The sequence below is a fragment of the Polyodon spathula genome, chromosome 12 (assembly GCF_017654505.1).
Source record: "Polyodon spathula isolate WHYD16114869_AA chromosome 12, ASM1765450v1, whole genome shotgun sequence".
NCBI lineage: Eukaryota > Metazoa > Chordata > Actinopteri > Acipenseriformes > Polyodontidae > Polyodon > Polyodon spathula.
In genome coordinates this window covers 5620534-5637887 of record NC_054545.1, presented here as the reverse complement: position 1 = coordinate 5637887, position 17354 = coordinate 5620534, and the positions used below count along the sequence as shown (strand labels likewise).

The 17354-nt window shown below is 39.0% G+C and overlaps 1 protein-coding gene and 1 long non-coding RNA gene across 5 annotated transcripts; both read left to right on the top strand.

The window, feature by feature from the left end:
- Positions 1 to 990: 990 nt before the first annotated feature.
- LOC121324943 lies at positions 991 to 2319 on the top strand. The gene is made up of 2 exons (XR_005951287.1): positions 991 to 1482; positions 1854 to 2319. It is a non-coding gene; the product is annotated as an uncharacterized LOC121324943 (long non-coding RNA).
- Positions 2320 to 8865: 6546 nt separating this feature from the next.
- Positions 8866 to 16668, top strand: LOC121324744 (jun dimerization protein 2-like). Of its 4 annotated transcripts, none has more exons than XM_041266892.1 (6): positions 8866 to 9006; positions 11211 to 11254; positions 11352 to 11387; positions 14316 to 14527; positions 15428 to 15532; positions 15663 to 16668. In XM_041266892.1, exons 1-6 carry the CDS (start codon positions 8918 to 8920, stop codon positions 15846 to 15848), a joined length of 672 nt encoding a protein of 223 aa, XP_041122826.1. In that variant the 5' UTR covers positions 8866 to 8917; the 3' UTR covers positions 15849 to 16668. The 4 variants fall into 4 exon arrangements, with proteins under 4 accessions (XP_041122826.1, XP_041122830.1, XP_041122827.1 ...); XM_041266893.1 differs by lacking the exon at positions 8866 to 9006 and adding an exon at positions 9271 to 9637; XM_041266894.1 differs by lacking the exon at positions 8866 to 9006 and having other exon boundaries at positions 11236 to 11254; positions 11354 to 11387.
- Positions 16669 to 17354: the final 686 nt, after the last annotated feature.

Genomic DNA, 17354 nt, shown 5'->3' with positions numbered 1-17354 from the left:
TTTAAATATGGGATTTGGATTCACTATAGTGAACACATCACTATCACAGCATAAACAGAATCTGTTCTGACGGTAGCTACTCTTTTAAAGTCTATATGAATAAACTGAGGTGGATCTAAATGCTCTATATTAAATTCCTCTGTTTTCCTCAAGGGCAATTTATTGCACCCTTATGAACTTCACTTAATACAATATATTAAATACAATTAGAAGTTAATTAAAATAGACCTTGTGGTCACCAGCAACAAGTGGTCTTTAGCACAGGGTTAACCTGCATGTTAATGTCAGAATCATCTTATACTACCTGCTCATCTCTAAAGCACATGTATTGCACAATCATTTTCACTTTTATACGCAACTGAATTAATGGTCTGTATACCACATTATTCTATAGTTTACCATTCTGTGCCCCTCTGTAAACGTGGACTAGTGCTGTACTACACGGCCTTCCAGGTCTGTATTACTTGCGCAGGAGGTAACATATGTAAATGGTAATTTTGTTATATTGACATAAACACATCGGTATTTCAAAACAATATGGAACATCATTTTGTTACTTAATAAGCTGAAATAATAAATATAGCAGTCGATGGTTTTGATTTAAACCAAGTACATGTTCATTATGCTGACTTACTATATTTCAATATCTGTTTTCTAAAAGCACAAAACTACAGAAAACTTTCATTTGGGGTTAGCGTGAAACAAGGTGCCTATACTATGTACCTCCAGCACCAAACAAAACTGCTTGCCTCGCTTCGCCGCTTTCTGCAGTGGCTTGTTTGGCTTCCAGGCAAGTACAGAACGTCAGGAGACTGGCGTCATGGCGTGTTTGGTTTCTTGGCGTGTTACAGAGAGCACGTACAGACTTCCCGGACCATATATGGAGACTTTATAGCCCTTCTGTCTGGGAGTCGCATGCAGTTCCCGGATTTCTTTGGAATGCTCGACAGGCTGATCTCTTTAGTTGAAAGGCTGGGAACAAAGGTGGGGCACGAATTATCTCCGTAACGACAGATTGTTTAATTGGGTTGCTCGGTTTTCTGCCATACAGGAATGCACGAGTTTCCCGGAAACAGAATGGAATGAAATGGCATTTTACAGGAATCTAACAATTTCTAAAAAGCATTTGAAAAGGATGGATTGCTAGACACATTCGACCTTTACCGGATAAAACAAGCATATTAACGAAATCCATAACGCGTTAACTTCTATAACTTCTCAGATATCACAAACAGTGACTCATACAGTAAATACAACTTTGTTCGAACTACACACCGCTTTGCGAGCAGAGTCGAGGGGAGGCGGATTTTGAAAACACGGCACCCGACACTTTGCAGATCAAAATAATGGGTGAATAATCATCGAAGCAAGTATAAATGTTTGAAATGAGTGACTGAATCTGGCGTTTCAAACGAGCACTGTGTCAGCACTGCATCAACTCAGAATGGGAAACAAATGTGAAATCACAGGTCACATTGACAGGTTGATTACTTGAAAGTTTCTTCTTATTAATGGATTACATGATACATAGATGAAATAACTGCAATCATAATATATACATATATGTATGTATGTATGTGTGTGTGTGTGTGTGTGTGTGTTTAATGATATTTATAGTGTCATGATTCCATTAAACCTGTTTTCTCTTTCAAAGTTTAATGACCAAACGTTTAATTAAAAAATAAATCCTGTGTATGTAGTCCTTAATAACAAGATGCATTATCTAGGCCAGGAAACCTAGTGTTGCATGCCTTGGCATATTAATGGTGTTTGCTAACTAGACTGGCATTGTCAATACCGGTGGCTAAAATACAGACGCTATTACCGCAATTGCTTTTTTCTTCTTCTGGCAGGTTACTGTAAATTACATTTATACTATGAGCACTAAAACAGATGGATATAATGTGCCTCACCCACTGCAGAACCACACACACTTTCTGGAAGCCCCTCTCGATCAAATCTTCTGGGTAATACAGATGGAGGATAACAAACTATGAAGAGGAGGAAAGCAGGCCTGTACAAAAGAAAGCAAATCACTTGACCTCACTGTGTTTTACAGGACCGGCATCAGCAGAGACCTTGGGCAGGGTGGGATGCTGTAGCTCTGATTCAGGGAGTTCATTTACTGAGGGATCTTTCATGCAAGTTATTTCTTCCAGTTAATAAAACCGAAACTCACAATTAGAAATGCATGAAGAAACACAGTTAATATGTCTTCTCCAGGCCTATTACCCCTGATAAAGGGAATTTTGCGGTCTTGAAACCTTTTATAAAGTCTTACCTGTACATGTTGTCACATTAAAATCAATTGTGATGCTTTTCTTTCTTAACATCTAATGTATATAACCGTTAATAAAGCCAATCTAAGACACAAAATGAAATGAAACACAAGATAATGTAATAATGCAACACTTAATAATGTAAAGGCTCTCGCTTTTAAACTTCCATTTGCAGTTTCTGTCTGGAGATTACTGTATCGAGGCGTGCTTATCATAGTTCACCACAGCTGACTTGAGTTTCAAACTGAGTCTGTGGAGTTTCAGCTCAGCGAGTGTTAGGTCTGTTAATGTAAAAAAAAAAAAAAAAAAAAAAAAGTGTCCCCTACTGGAGTAACGAGGAGAGACAGAAGCTGGTCATTTTGTAGGGGCCTGTAATACGAGGAAACTTTTAGGTAGCTTTTACCTGCTGTGAGATAGAGATAACAACATTCAGACAATTTTTACCCAAAACACAATTTGGGAAAAACAAATAAAAATCCACTTTTTAGTTTTACATGAACTCGGTTTGAAGCTATCAGTTATACCTTACTAAGGGGTTGTTTTTAATCAACATGTCATCAATATATTAATGTTTAAATGTCAAAGGTGGCAGGCTGATGTAATCCAGGGAGGTTCCTCACAGCTGTATATATTTCAGTAATATAACTACTTCAAGAAATATCCAAACATCTGTGAATCTTGTACAGTATTTGACTGTGATTGTGGATGATGCTGGTGGTGGTAATTGTGTGCCTGTTTTAACACCAGTTTTAAATGGCTTTTGACAAATCAGCAGATGTCTGTTCACATTCCCAATAATGTATTTTTACTAAAATGTTCCGATGAGAAGCAGAGAGATAGTAATTATTTTCCAGATATTCTGATTCGTTCCACATACTGTATATTAAACAGAAGCTAATTACACATCAGGAGATATTAAATCATCAGTATTTTTGCAGTTCTGCCATGCTTTTCCCATGGTTATACTATACATTTACCATAGTTTACAATGTTTATTAATGTGCTTTACCATACCTCGCCATTCTTTACAATGCTTACCTATGCTTTACTATGCTTGCGCTGTACTTTATTACACTTTGCAGAGCTTTTACTATGGGAAACCTTTATTAGGGTACCATAGAACGCTGTGATTGAAATGTTTATCATGTAAAGTGTGGAGGGCTAGTCCCTTATAGGCTGCTGCAGTCTGACATTGCTAACATGCTCCTCTTGCTTCCTGATCTCAAGCCAGTGCTCGCTCTTTTACCAACATCTCTGAAATTACTATAGTGTGCATGTGGTGAGAGAAAATCAGATTTGTTGCTTTTTCAGAGTTCCATAGCTTCTAACTGCTTAGCATTCTAAGGTTGAACCAACTTCAATAGTTTCTTACAAGTTTTGCCTTTTTAGTCTGTACTGAAGCAGGCTGTCGGAAATGTCAGGCCGTCTCCTCTATCGAAAGCGCCGCACACATGGATATTGGTGCAGGCTTTTTAGCTGTTGCCTGGTTTCCATGGAAACACACACAGGTTAAAGATGTCTAAGCATTGACATAACAAGACTGGTTTGATTTGCATCTAAGCAAAGGAGAAATATGAAAACTGAGAGCAATGCATTTCAAGTCTTGTAAAACAGCTGGTTGATAACAACCAGTCTCTGTTTAACAATAACAGAAGTGACATGGCAATGCCATGCATTGTCTCCTAATGAGATGAAACCATTCCAAAGTTTCATTTCTTACAATTATATATTGCACATTTAATGTTGGTAAATATGCAATTAAGGAAATAAGTTTTCTCCTTAATTGCACATTTTCCAACATTACAACCAATTAGTGACATATTTAAAAAAAAAAACAAAAAAAAACAAAATGCATCTTGCAAATTGAATGAGAAAAAACCGTAGTTGTCAGTACAAGCAAGGACAGGAAGCTCAGAGATCTTGAATGAAGAGTTTTTTTTTTTTTTGCCAGAATAGCTAAAAAAATAATACCGCATGTGATTGGCATCATCACAGTTATATAAGCATATTTAGACACAAGTGGAAGATGTGGTGGGCAGATATGATTTTGTTAAAAATACATTGTTAATAATGTTATGTCTGAGAGCTGTGGACAGATGGTACGTGACTCAATGCATGGCTATACAACCCGCCCAAGGATTATTTCTCTCAAATCTGCTTCGTTTGTGCCATCTTGAGAGCTGGATATTGTATCTTACTTGTATCCATTTGACAATAAGAATAAAGGTCTGTGCTAGAAATAATGTAAAAGGCGCTACAGGGCATCTGATAGCAAACCATCCAATCAGTCGTATCCAACTGGAGGGCAGTTTGACTCCCATAGTAGTTTCCCCAATATATCCTTGGGATTGCACTGCAGTATGGAGCCTGGGGAGAAATGCAATGCTCTTCTACCCTCTGCCTGTCCTGGGGCTTTGGGAGGCTGAGCCGAGATGAGCTGAGATGAGGCGAGGCGAAGCAGGACAGAAATACTAAGAAATTAAGAAATTCCAGTTCCACACAGAAGCCTCTGATTAGGTCCCAGAGTTCTTTGGGGGTTATTTTTGGGTCTGACTGATAGGACAGGTTAGGAAAGAAGGGCAGTTTTATTTTTATATAAACCCACATTAGCACAAATTATAGTATAGCTTTCATCTTTCTAATGGGGCAAAAAAAAGGTGTCAAGTACGGTGAATCAGTTGACAACATCTGTGCTTAATAGGTAGCTCTCATGCGATAATGCTGCATGCTCTCAGGAGAAAGAGCTTTTATGCTAGGTATTTAACAAGCTGCACTCACAAGAACTAATAGGCTCTATTTTAATGTAAATACTGCTGGAACGCTCCCAATTGGTATAATGAGTTTGTGCTGACGTTAGTGTGCTTCAAAGAAAATGAACACATTTAAATTGCGTATTTGGTACTTATAAATAATATTAATATATTACCAACATTTTTCAACCAAACCATATATTTTTGGATTTATTTACATATGTATTTTTTAAATTAAGAAATAAGAGTTTTAAAACACTGACAGGTGGATTTAGACCTTTATTTGTTAATGTATAAGATACAATTCAATGTGCTGCGTTGTGAAACTTGCTTTTTATTACTTCTGTTTTATTCTCCTTCTTTCGTAAGACTTTTCCTATTTATAGTTTAACTGACACATCTATCTTAACAGGGATATGGCTGATATCACTGATAACCAACTGGAATTTTTTGAAAATACTTTTAAATATATCTTGGCACAGACAGTCTGGCATGAATACATGGACACACGCAGATTGGGTACAGTAATAGTAACTATTCATAGCTTGAGTGCCAAGGTCTTATGAGCACTAGCAATCTTATCACTAGTCCCACGTTTCTTCTGTAGAAGATATTTAGCTTATTTGCTTGTATTTTGTTCTTGAATTAGGAAGATGCAGATATTTCCATATTGCAAAGACAATTCCACAGATGACACGTTCCAACTGTCCCCTTACATTCTTTTTGCCATGGTTTGCCCGTCCTGTGCCATGCTTGGCTAAGCTTTGCCTTCTGTGCAAGTTCATTTTCCCAGGCCATGATAACATTGATACATGGAACATATGCAGTTAACATATTATCTATAACAAATGCCAAAAAATTTTAAAAGTTGTTTTCAAAATCATGTTCAATATTCTCGGTTTCCGCATCTGACAAAACAGATAAAAAGACCAGTCCTGGCGCTTAACACACATGGCCTGCTCCTTAGATCTTATGACTGGGAGCCAGCAGGAAATCCATATTTTCAAGATGAGACTTTTAAAAGTGAGATGAAAAGGAAATATCATGCATCACTTTGTTGAAACCATGTTCTTTTAAAACTTTTGTATATATTAATATTGACCTCATTATCTAGAAATGACTAGTTCCATTCCTGTGGTTTTTTTGCAGCTTCAGGGGTTTCCCTGTCTTTATCTTCATGGTTTTTCTGTTTTTTGTCCACAGGGAGTAATTGTAGACTAAAAGAACAGGAAACTTTCAGTGTTACAGCGAGGGCTTGGACATTGGCTTCATTTAGAAGCTTTGAAGAATTTAAAAATAAGTAATTATTGAAATATCAGTGACTATAATTTCACATTTAAATGCATTCTGAGCTGTGAACTATCATGAATGAACTGGTGAGGGCTGGATCGAAAGCAGTGGGATTACCTGTTACTGAACAGCTGTGACAAAGAACAAGACAAGCACATGTGGTCTGAAGACATTTTACATTTTCAAGTATATAGATGCCTTGAGATATGTTTCCTTTTATTTGTGTTCCTTTTACCATTTAAAGCACAAGGAGAGCTCTGTAATGGCAGCTGCAGGACCTGAGGATGCTGTGCACATGACTCCCCTCTCTCCTTTCCTGGGTCTAAATTGATGATACAGACAGTGATAGAGACCGGGGGTACCTGCACTGCAAACTATGACAGAGGTCCCATGCTGTATGAACCAGGAATTTCAATACAGCATGGGTTGAAACGCAGTCACGTCTTCCTGACCAAACACAATATTCAGTGGAATTTCAGGCCAGTTCACTTCTAGGTCCTCTGTGATTTGTGAAATCTAAGGATATGCTTGGTTCAACTCTATTAATCAAAAATGAACATACTAAAGGTAGAAAATGCTTTTTAAAAAAAATTTCAGGGCAAGCATCTGTATGAACCCAGCTTTTTGATACCAAGGTGACCAGAATCTGTTACGTCACCTGCTGCTGCTATTGGCAATGGATTTTTTCCCCTATATTGTCAAAGTTCTGTTCATATTCTTTGACTGGTAATTTAAAATGAGGTGGCTAATAAAGTATATTTCTAATCTACTGGTTAATTGGGAGAGTGGTGAGTCATGTTTTGGGTGCAAACCATGCTAAAATGCCCTTACTCATCTGGTGGTGTATTACAAACCCATCAACTTCTAGTTATTTTCACAGACATCAGAGTTAGTGAGACTGTGGGAATGCACTGTAACTGCAATTTAGCTGCACCTAGCACTTAAAGCATATTAAACACGTTAATGTTTTTCTTTCCAGGGTAATTGATCTATATCTATGGCAATGTGGGAATTTGTGCAGACCTGCATATGTTTGTCAGCTTGTGCTTGCTGGCTCTGTGGCAATGTCAGGCAGGAGATTCCAAACGGTGTTCCATGGTGGTGAGAACTGCAAATACTGCCACACTTGTGTGAGCACAAGGAAAACATTTCAGCTCATATACATTAAATAGCTTAACTGTTTCCACTCTCACACCTCACAGTGCAAGAATGTTGGTCTACTTAGAATTCCGATCACATGGTTTATGAGTCATACAGGAGGTCCTGCATGGTGCGCAGTAAACACGTGCAAGGGCTGACACCATACTTTTACCCTAAATTTCAAATGTTGTGTTGGTCCAACAGACCACTTACTGTCTCTGGTCTATCGTTACTTCCTTTGATGTATGGAACAGAAAACTTTCTGTCCAAAATTTCACCATAAGGGTGAGGTCTGAATCCATACCAACTGGAACATAGAATGAATGAACTGTAAAACGAGGATTAAATATTGGATATGATTTTGAGAGAGAGATTACTAACAATTGTGCAATTAGATTTTCCATAAATAGATTAGGAAAATAATACAACATGTGTACTACAGTACAGAATGAGAAAGCCAGGCCGGGACACGAAGGGAAATTTGTTGGTGCCCTAGTAGGATAAATCGTTCAGAAAACTTGTAGCATTAGTTGGATCCAGGGGCCAATGACGCAAAGGAAATAACAATATGGCAGGTTTCAAATGGTCCCATTCCGCACTGGTCATTAAAGAACTGTAACGTCACAACACATTAATTCCTTGACCACTTGAAAAATGCATGTGTGTGTATTAGGACGTTTTATAACTTATATTTAAAAGTGTGTGTGTGTGTGTCAATATCAATGTTATGTTTTAATCTGGTATATATATATATATATATATACTATATATATATATATATATATATATATATATATATATATACATACACACACACACACACACACACACACACACACACACACACACACACACACGTGTATTATATATTATACGTGTGTATTTGATATCCTCAGAGATTAGACATTTACAAGGCATTTCACCTGCAGAACAAACTTAGCCCCTGAATATACTTCCAAAGTTGAAATTCGAGTAGGTTTTTTTTTTTTTTTTTTTTTTTGATGGCTTGTACGTTTCTAGGTTCTGTTATACCTTATATTGATGTGATTTATGTAAAGCAGACAGCGTTGGAAGGCTAACCATTAGCTATTTTTTAAACAGCTTTTTGTTCGATTTTAAATAGCTTTTTGTTTACTATGGGTGGCCTATTTCTACTTCCTTTTAGACCTCGGACTGCTTTAAAATAAAGTATCTGCGCGTCATTCTCTCAGGTATTCCTCAAGTATTGCAGTATTTGTTGTGGGATTCCCTCGTTCACCAGGGTGTGGGTGTTGATTGCGTTTCCAAATTGTCCTGAACTGAGGCAGGTTAGTTAGTTGCTGTGTTGTTTGTTTTCTGGTTGTTAAGGGGAGGCGGGTTTTCCACACTGTACACCAGCCTCTTACGTCTGGTTGGCACAAGTATGTTCCGCATTCCCAAACCCACCCAGACAAGCGGGGTCGGTATAAAAACGGGCTGATGCAACGATTTTCATTCTTTAAAACTGACACCCGACCTTCAGCTGACCTGAAAAAAAGAACATCTCTCGGATTTAGGACCAAATTCAGGTAACTGAAAAACACTTTAAAACTTGGTTTGGCGTAGTAGGTGGCGCGCACGGAGTTTGAAAAAACTTTGTCAGGTTTTTAATATATAATTTTTTTTTTTTTTTTTTGCTCCCCGTTGCAGAGACTTCAGAAAGAGTCTCTGGCGTCAGATCCTGCTGGGCGTGTGATTTTAATTAATTGTTATTTTTTTTTGTGCAAATGTTTTACATGCATATTCTGTAAATTTAATAGCAGTTACAAATTTTTTGGTGCATGTTCTGGTTTGTGTACGCTTGCACAATACTAGAAACAGTTTCCAGATTGAGTATTTGACTTGGGGACTTTAATAATGAACGTGGATTGTAAGCCAGAACGTTAGCTAATGAAAGTCATATGGAATGGAAAAAGTCAGCCTGCTTTTTTTTTTTTTTTTTATCTATCGAATGTTCACTGTTGCATGTGACACGTTTGTTGGAACATTAAGAACTACACTAAATGAAATGAACTGCAGAAGTTACACGAGGTTACGTAAGACTCGAATGGACATCACTTGAATAATAACTTCTGTCGCTTGGAATGAGTTTAGACCGTGGATGAGATTGTATCTGTATTACTTTTTAGTAATACATGGATAAAGAACTACAGTCTTCGCGTATGTAGTTCTGGACGAACGTGTGTTGGGGGAGATAGCAGATGCCTGTGTTGTGGTTGTAGTTATTTAAGTTACTGTACTCGATATGTTTCACTTACTTATCCTGTTACCTCAATTATTCCCTCAATGTATGGGATATATATGTAGTTCGTTACCTAAACACACGAATGAATTGGCGCTAGCTGCCTCGTTGTGGTGGTCTCTAGTGTAAGGTCTGCCTAGAGCAGGGCTTCTCAAACTCGGTCCTGGAGACCCCCTGTGGCTGCTGGTTTTCATTCCAACCAAGCTCTCAATTACTTAACTAGACCCTTAATTGAACTAATAATTTGCTTAATTTTTACTTGTGTTCAGCTCTTGAACAGTTGCATATTTCAAGTTAGCTGTAACATTTGATAAGTAACTGTGTTTAATAGCTAAAAACAAGTAAAAATGTCTAATTAAGCCAATTGTTAGTCCAATTAAGGGTCTCGTTAAGTAATTGAGAGGTCGGTTGGAATGAAAACCAGCAGCCACGGGGGTCCCTAGGACCGAGTTTGAAGCCCTTAGAGTTAAAAAAAAAAAAAAAAAAAAAAAAAAAAACAGCAACAAACATACTCTGCATTTCCATTTCCTCGGATTTTATTCTGTTGCTGCAGCCGCACCAGTAAATAGCATGGCAGAGCGTCAAATCAGTGGAGTACTACACGGCCCCATGCAACATTTGGCACACGCATTTCATGCAACATTCTAATTACTACACATGGAATTTTACTAGATTTTAACCATGTTATCGTTCAGTTGAATTTTAGGACTGTGTTGCAATATCTGGGGATTTTTAACACTGCACACTTCCGATTTTGATTCTGGTTATAAATATTGCGTATTTGCAAAATGTTTGTCGGATAAAAGGGCTGATGTCTGTCTAGAATCTCTGCTCTGCATTTGACCCCCAAAGCAGTTATATGTTGGTGATATTACATTAGCTCAATATCAGAATGCACTAGTTGCTTATCAGATAATGGCAATCTTTTGTCTGTCCAGAAGCAATTTAATAATAATAATAATAATAATAATAATAATAATAATAATAATAATTGAAAAGTTGAAAGGGACTCTGTACCCTTTTTGCAGTAACTAAACAAAGTGGAAACATTAAGGTAGGCTCAGAGGTTATCGGGGATGTCTGTATGGGTGTCTAGCCAGTTTATACTTGCTGTCTTCATAGACAATTTGAAAATATTAGTCTCTGTTTACTTGGGCAGGGTCTGTAGGAGTTGACAAACTTGAAAGTAAGCATGTTTCTTCATGTGATTCATTGTGGTGTGTTACTTGGAGTAATGGCCCGGTAGCTAAGTGATTAGCGAACTCTGCAGCAAACCTTCAGATGTTGGCACACTTTCATTCTTGAAATGGATTCAAATCTTCTTATGTCGGGTAGCATTTATTTTTTTGCACCATTTGTACTGAAAAGATATGAACACCCACTACAGTTAGAAAACAGTAATTGAAGGACTTTTAATAAAATATTCTTTATTTGTTATTATAACTTGTTTTCTAATTATCGTTTCTTTTTTTTTTTTTTTTCTCCTTTCAGAAAAATGGTGCAAAATACTCTTTGGAGTAGAAACGCTCTGAACACACCCCCCCCCCCCCCCCCCCCACACCCCCCCCCCCCCCCCCCCCCCCCCCCCCCCCCCCCCCCCCACCCCCCCCCCCCCCCCCCCCCCCCCCCCCCCCCCCCCCCCCCCCGACGTTGATGAGCACAGAGATTGTAAGTACACCGTCTCCCTGTGCTTTCATTGTGTAACTCTTACAGTGCAAACCCCAACAAAATCCTCTCGCTAAAGTCCAATGCGTTCTTCATTTTTGGTACAACGTATTTACAGTGATTCTCTACGCTGTGTTCTTTGTTGAACTTACTGCCGTGAATCGAGGCTGGAATGGGATACACCCTCAGTGCTTATTCTTTGCTTTAACTAAAGAATAATGATTCTTATTTTACACTGCTTACTAGTATATGGCACGCATACTATTATTGTACTGTGTGCTTTCACTGTGGTTTACCACAGTCAACCTGAATGTGTTCAGTGAAAGTAAGGATAACAGTCGCCTTTTATCAAGTATGCGTTAATCATGTTTCAAACTACTGGCAGTGATGAACTGTCCCTTTTAAAGTTTCCCATAGTAAAAGCACAGCTAAGTGTAATAAAGCTCAGGCAAGCATTGTGAATTACAGCAAGGTATGGTACAGATCATTAAAGCATGGTAAATGCATTGTATAACCATGGGAAAAGCACGATAAAACTGCAAAAATACCACACAGAAATGCTGTGGTATGCTTTTATAAGGGATAGGCCAGTGCCAAGGGGTCCTATTAAAGATTTCGTTAAGTAGTGAAGTGGTGCTGATGCTGAATCAGCTGCGGATTTTTAGATCAGCTCCCTTTGGCTTCCAATGCAGAAGGTGGGTAGTGCATACAAAGGGTTGTACATCAGATGCAATGAAGTCATGTAGCAAAGTCAAACCTGGACTTGGACGTTTTTTAAAATGATTATTCGGTAATTCTGGTGGTATAGCACAACACGAATCCTGGCGCAGTGCTGGAAAACTAAACTGAACCCCCCTTTAGCTCTCTGTTAGGCAACAGTAAAAAAAAAAAAAAAAAAAAAAAAAAAAAAAAAAACCCTGTTGCACAGCTTGCTGCTAAGTAAAAAATCTATTTGTAATGGGAGCTGCCGCTGTTCCTGTAGCTGCTCAGCTGAGTAATCTCTGTCAGGGGTAGAGCAACGGCCTCACAGGACATTTACTATCCACAGCTTCTGGGTACATGCTCTGCGATTGCAAGAGGAATTCAGCCTGTTGTGCTTGCACTGCCAGGTGCTTTGAAGTGCACGCTGTAGGTGCTCTTGAGTGGACTATGGTTGACACTAGCAGGGCCAGTTGAAAACACTGGTCCAAATTGGAAACTTTTATGTCTTGTAGAAAAATCTGTGCTTTTTATTCAGATCCATAAATGAACCAGCATGTTTTGGTCCATGATCTCTGGTAATGCCCTCTGGCACAAGGGTATCAGTTTGATAATAAGTACATGAGGATGCTAAATGCAAATGGGTACTATTTAAAAATAAATAAATAATAAATAAATAAATCTCTGGAGACTGAATCGACTGCAGATGTTTTTATAGACACACACCAGAGAGTTAAGGAGATGGAGATCTGTACAGTATTGAGCTAAAATATGGAGTGGGGCGGGTGGGGGGACACGACTTGGAAGCTCACCACACACACGCACTGAAAAATCAAAACCTCAGAAATGCTTGTTTTGTCCGGGAGCCAGCCTGTCTTAAGTGCAGTTCTATACTGTTTCATAACTAATACATGACATGGACACAGCTGCCCCTTCTTAGTGCTAGCACAGCAATGTCTGCGAGCTTGAGTGGGGATCTTTGTTTCACATTCTTCAGAACTGTGCCTTAGTGCAGCCTGTTCAGCTTTACAGCTACAAAACAGCAAGAATATAACAGCATCAAAAACAAAGTTTTTTTTTTTTTATTATTAAAAATTAACTGGTACAGTAGTTTCTCAATTATTCAATGATTGTTTTTTATTTTTAAGTATTAAAATATTCTGTAGAAGGAACGGCCGGCACAGTGAACATACAGTTACAATTATGCACCTTGTTTCAAACCTGGCCCTGTCCCACGGCTCAGAGCTGATGAATTTAGGCTGGTATCCCAGTCACATTTCATTCCAGTGTCTGCAAATGGCAGCTTATATTGGACTAGAAACTTCACTGGCAGGAATTGGACCAATTTTGAAATTGGCTTCAGTTAGGCCTACAGTGCAGTAAATTTATGTTTTGCAAAGGCATGTTAGAAAGCTGAATTCAATTGCTGTATTGAAAAAATATTCTCCCTGAAGAATACTAAACAAGAGTGAAAGAGGGAGGATTGGATTATGCAATGACTGCTTTTTTGACTACATTTCTCAGTTTCATAACAGTCCAGCTCTTTTGTGAGGAGCAGATGTGTGGTCAGGCTGATTAGGCGATCAGGGAAATATTTGAACTTTAAGAGATTTGCTGAATTTGGGTTGTTGCCCCTTTTCTGCTAAGTAATGTCATTTCAGCTTTTACTAATCAATCCCGGAAGGTAATGCACGTTTCGATGAGGGATATATTTCAGGACTCCACACTGTAACGACAAAAGATCTTCAGATTAAACTGGGACATGTTGGTTTAGTTGCATTAGACTAGATAGAATAAAGCGAGTTAAACTGAGTGCCTGAATGGGATGGATAATGTATGTCTTGGGTAGTAAACTATAGTTTAGTAAAAGCAAGGTACAGCGCTGATGGCAATGCATGCAAAATGCATAGTTAGCATAGGAAATGCAAGGTTAACTGGAGAAGTAAAAATGCTGATTTTGGCTCATTTACTTCTATACGGGGGACTGACCTAGACAGCTAATATTATCATTGTAAACGTGTTTTAAGGGCTCTCCAACAAAACATGATTTAATAATTGACGCAAGCCATTGACGTAAGAGACCCTAACCTTTGCTGGAATGTAGTTGTTGCATGCTGCTTTACTGAGATATCTGAAGCTGCAGCTGGATGGGTAAGGTTCTCCGAAGTCATTCTAAAGGAATGTTTGAGAAGTGAGGGTGGAGGGGTAACCGTTTTTGCTCTCCCTCTGCAGCCGAGCCTGACATGATGCCTGGACAGATCCCAGACCCCTCGCTGACAGCAGGCTCTCTCCCAAGTCTCGGCCCGCTGGCAGGCATCCCGTCCACCACTCTCACTGCTGAGGACTTGAAATACGCAGACATGCGAAACATCGAGGCCATGATCTCCCCTCTGCACTTCCTGGGAGTAAAACTGTCCAAGAGGCCATCCTCATTGAAAGGAGAGGTAAGCACCCACCCAGGATGGGTCAGCTGTAACTCTGTGGAGAGGATCGGGGAGGTGGGAAGCAGAGACGGGGCTGCCTGTCTGCCTCGGACAGCGCATGCAGTGTTCGGGCCTTAATGTCACTTCAGGAAATAACAGAGCGGGCTGCAAAGCATGTGGTACGGTGCCAATGAAGTAACATTTAGAGGCAGTATTTTCCAAAAATCTGAGCGGAGAAAACACATTTTTTTTATTTTCTTTTTTTTTTTTATTAATGAAAGGTGTTTATTTTGTCTTTTCCTAAAGAAACCTTTTCTTTAAGCGTCAGTCCCTGCACCCCCCCCCCCCCCCCCCCCAAATACATTGCTTAAATAAACAGCCTTCTTTTAAGGCACCGATGCTAAAAGTTGACGTTTCCTGACAACTTTAGTCAAATTGACACATTTTAAAAGAACACGGCCACAGACACTACAGCCCATTCAATCAGGGACTTCCTAATGTGCAATGTGGAGAGTCAGACACAAGCAAACGGCACCCCCTACTGGGGAAATCGAGAACTGCAGGATTCTCAGAGACACGGATGTTGTTGTTTACACTGACATATCCGAAGCATTTTCAGATTTTTGAAACCATACAATTCTGCAATGCACATAACATTCCATTCATATAGTAACCTGAGTGAGAAGCAAAAAAGTGACATAATAGGGGCAGCAGTGACTGAAAGTAACTGTAGTCGTAACAAAGTACCAGTTACAGAAGGTGAACTATGTTACTAAGACAGTTTACATCAGTGTTACAAATTCTTACTTGGATGCCTGGTGGTTTTACAGCAAATATAACATAGCTTTTTTCTTGCTTTTGAGTTGGTTTTATCTTGTAATCGTGATAAAGGTACGGGAAATGAGAATGTCTTTCTTGTAGATGGAGGAGGAGGAGGATAGAAGGAAAAGGCGACGAGAGAAAAACAAAGTTGCAGCAGCACGATGTCGAAATAAAAAGAAAGAAAGGACAGACTTTCTGCAAAGGGTGAGCGAACTTGGGTTCTTGGGGAAGGGGGGTGTGGCCCTCCAAGACTCTGATTGAACACCCCTGATGTTAGGAGGCGGGCAGCCGGCAGTGGTCTGTGATGTTGTCTAACACTGACTGTCCCCTGCAGGAGTCGGAGAGGCTGGAGGTGATGAACGCAGACCTGAAGGCTCAGATTGAAGAGCTGAAGCATGAGAGACAGCAGCTGATCCTCATGCTGAACCGGCATCGCCCCACCTGCATCGTGAGGACGGACAGCGTCAAGACGCCCGAGAGCGAGAGCAACCCCCTGCTGGAGCAGCTCTCCACGAAGTGAAGGATGGCCCGCAGCTTTCCACAAACTCTCTGTACACCTTAGACGTGTAGTGCAGCTAAAGTCAGCACTTGGCTCTTTAGGGAAGTTGAGATTCCTTTTGAGTCCTTTCATTTTGGGAGGTTGTTTTGGAAGGGGTCGCTTTAAGAGACCTGTTCTAGACTTTTTGGGGGTTTCCTGTCATGCGGAAGCTGTTGCCATCAGTGAAGACAAAGAAACACTTTTAAACGGTTTTAAGTTTCTACTGTGGAGTCAGGCATCCAGACAGGGTGATATTTGCCAATGTATGCTGGTTTTATAAACAGTTATAGTATTTTACATTGCTGTTGTTTTATCCTGCCTTTGGCTCTGGCAGTGTCCAGTTGAACCGACTCGAGGTGACGCAGGCGTCATCAAAGCACACACACACACACACACACACACACACACACACACACATAGTTTACAATCTTGCTATTACACCATTGTTACAGCCAATTATGTTGTGTTTTTTTTATGATTTATTTTATACTGCAATATATAATTATATATGATATCTAATCACTAGATGTGATTTCTGTTACAAACAGAACTTAACTTGTTTTGTATTCTGATGTGTTGTGTGTTGATTTCTATGTACCTGTCTGAGAGGGGGTTGTGAATATCCCCCCTGGCTCTTCTCAGCAATGGTTTTTTTTTTTTTTTTTTTTTTTAATTTTATATATATTTTTTTTTTTAATGTTAACTTTGTGTTTTACAACCATGTATGTCTTTTGATGTTACTCAGCTCAATACTTTTCAAGGCGTCTCTGTATGTATTAAATGGGTTTACTTTCTAACCCAATGATCAGTTTCTCATGTGGTATATGTACCATCCCTTTCAAAAAGGGTGAAGTCAATACACTTTATTTCCTGAAGACCCAGTCTGAGAATGGGCCCCAGCTGCACAGTGTGGAAACTCTCCATCGTCTCACAGCAGTTGAGGTCCCATACAGCTGCAAAAAAAAAAAAACAAAACCAAAAAAAAAAACCTTCAGCTTTTTATTTAAATTTGTAACGATTATTTTATAACAGGCATTTCCTGAATAGGGTTAGGAAGCTCTAACTGTCAGTGAGAAGTAGAGTTCCCTTTTTTTCATTTTACATAGATCTAATTCTACACCAGGCTTGTCAGGAAACCAGAACGGTTCTTAAAATTTACCAACCAGTCTGCTGTTTTTAATTCAGAGATACATTTGAGACAATTATTCTAATTTGAATCCCTACTCTGGTATTTCTTATTACAGAATGTATTATTTATTCAAAACATTAAGAACCAGATACATATTATAAAACACATTTTGTAATAAGAGGGCCTAATGATTGAATGCAACATCAAAATCTGATTTGATCTTCCCTTTTGGCATTTCAAGAACGGTTTTTATAGTGCTTGGTAGTAGCTTTGATCTGTTCAAAAAACTGATTGTGAAATTCAAGAACAAAAAAACAACTGTAAAAGATATGTCCTTATACTTATTCTATAGAATATAC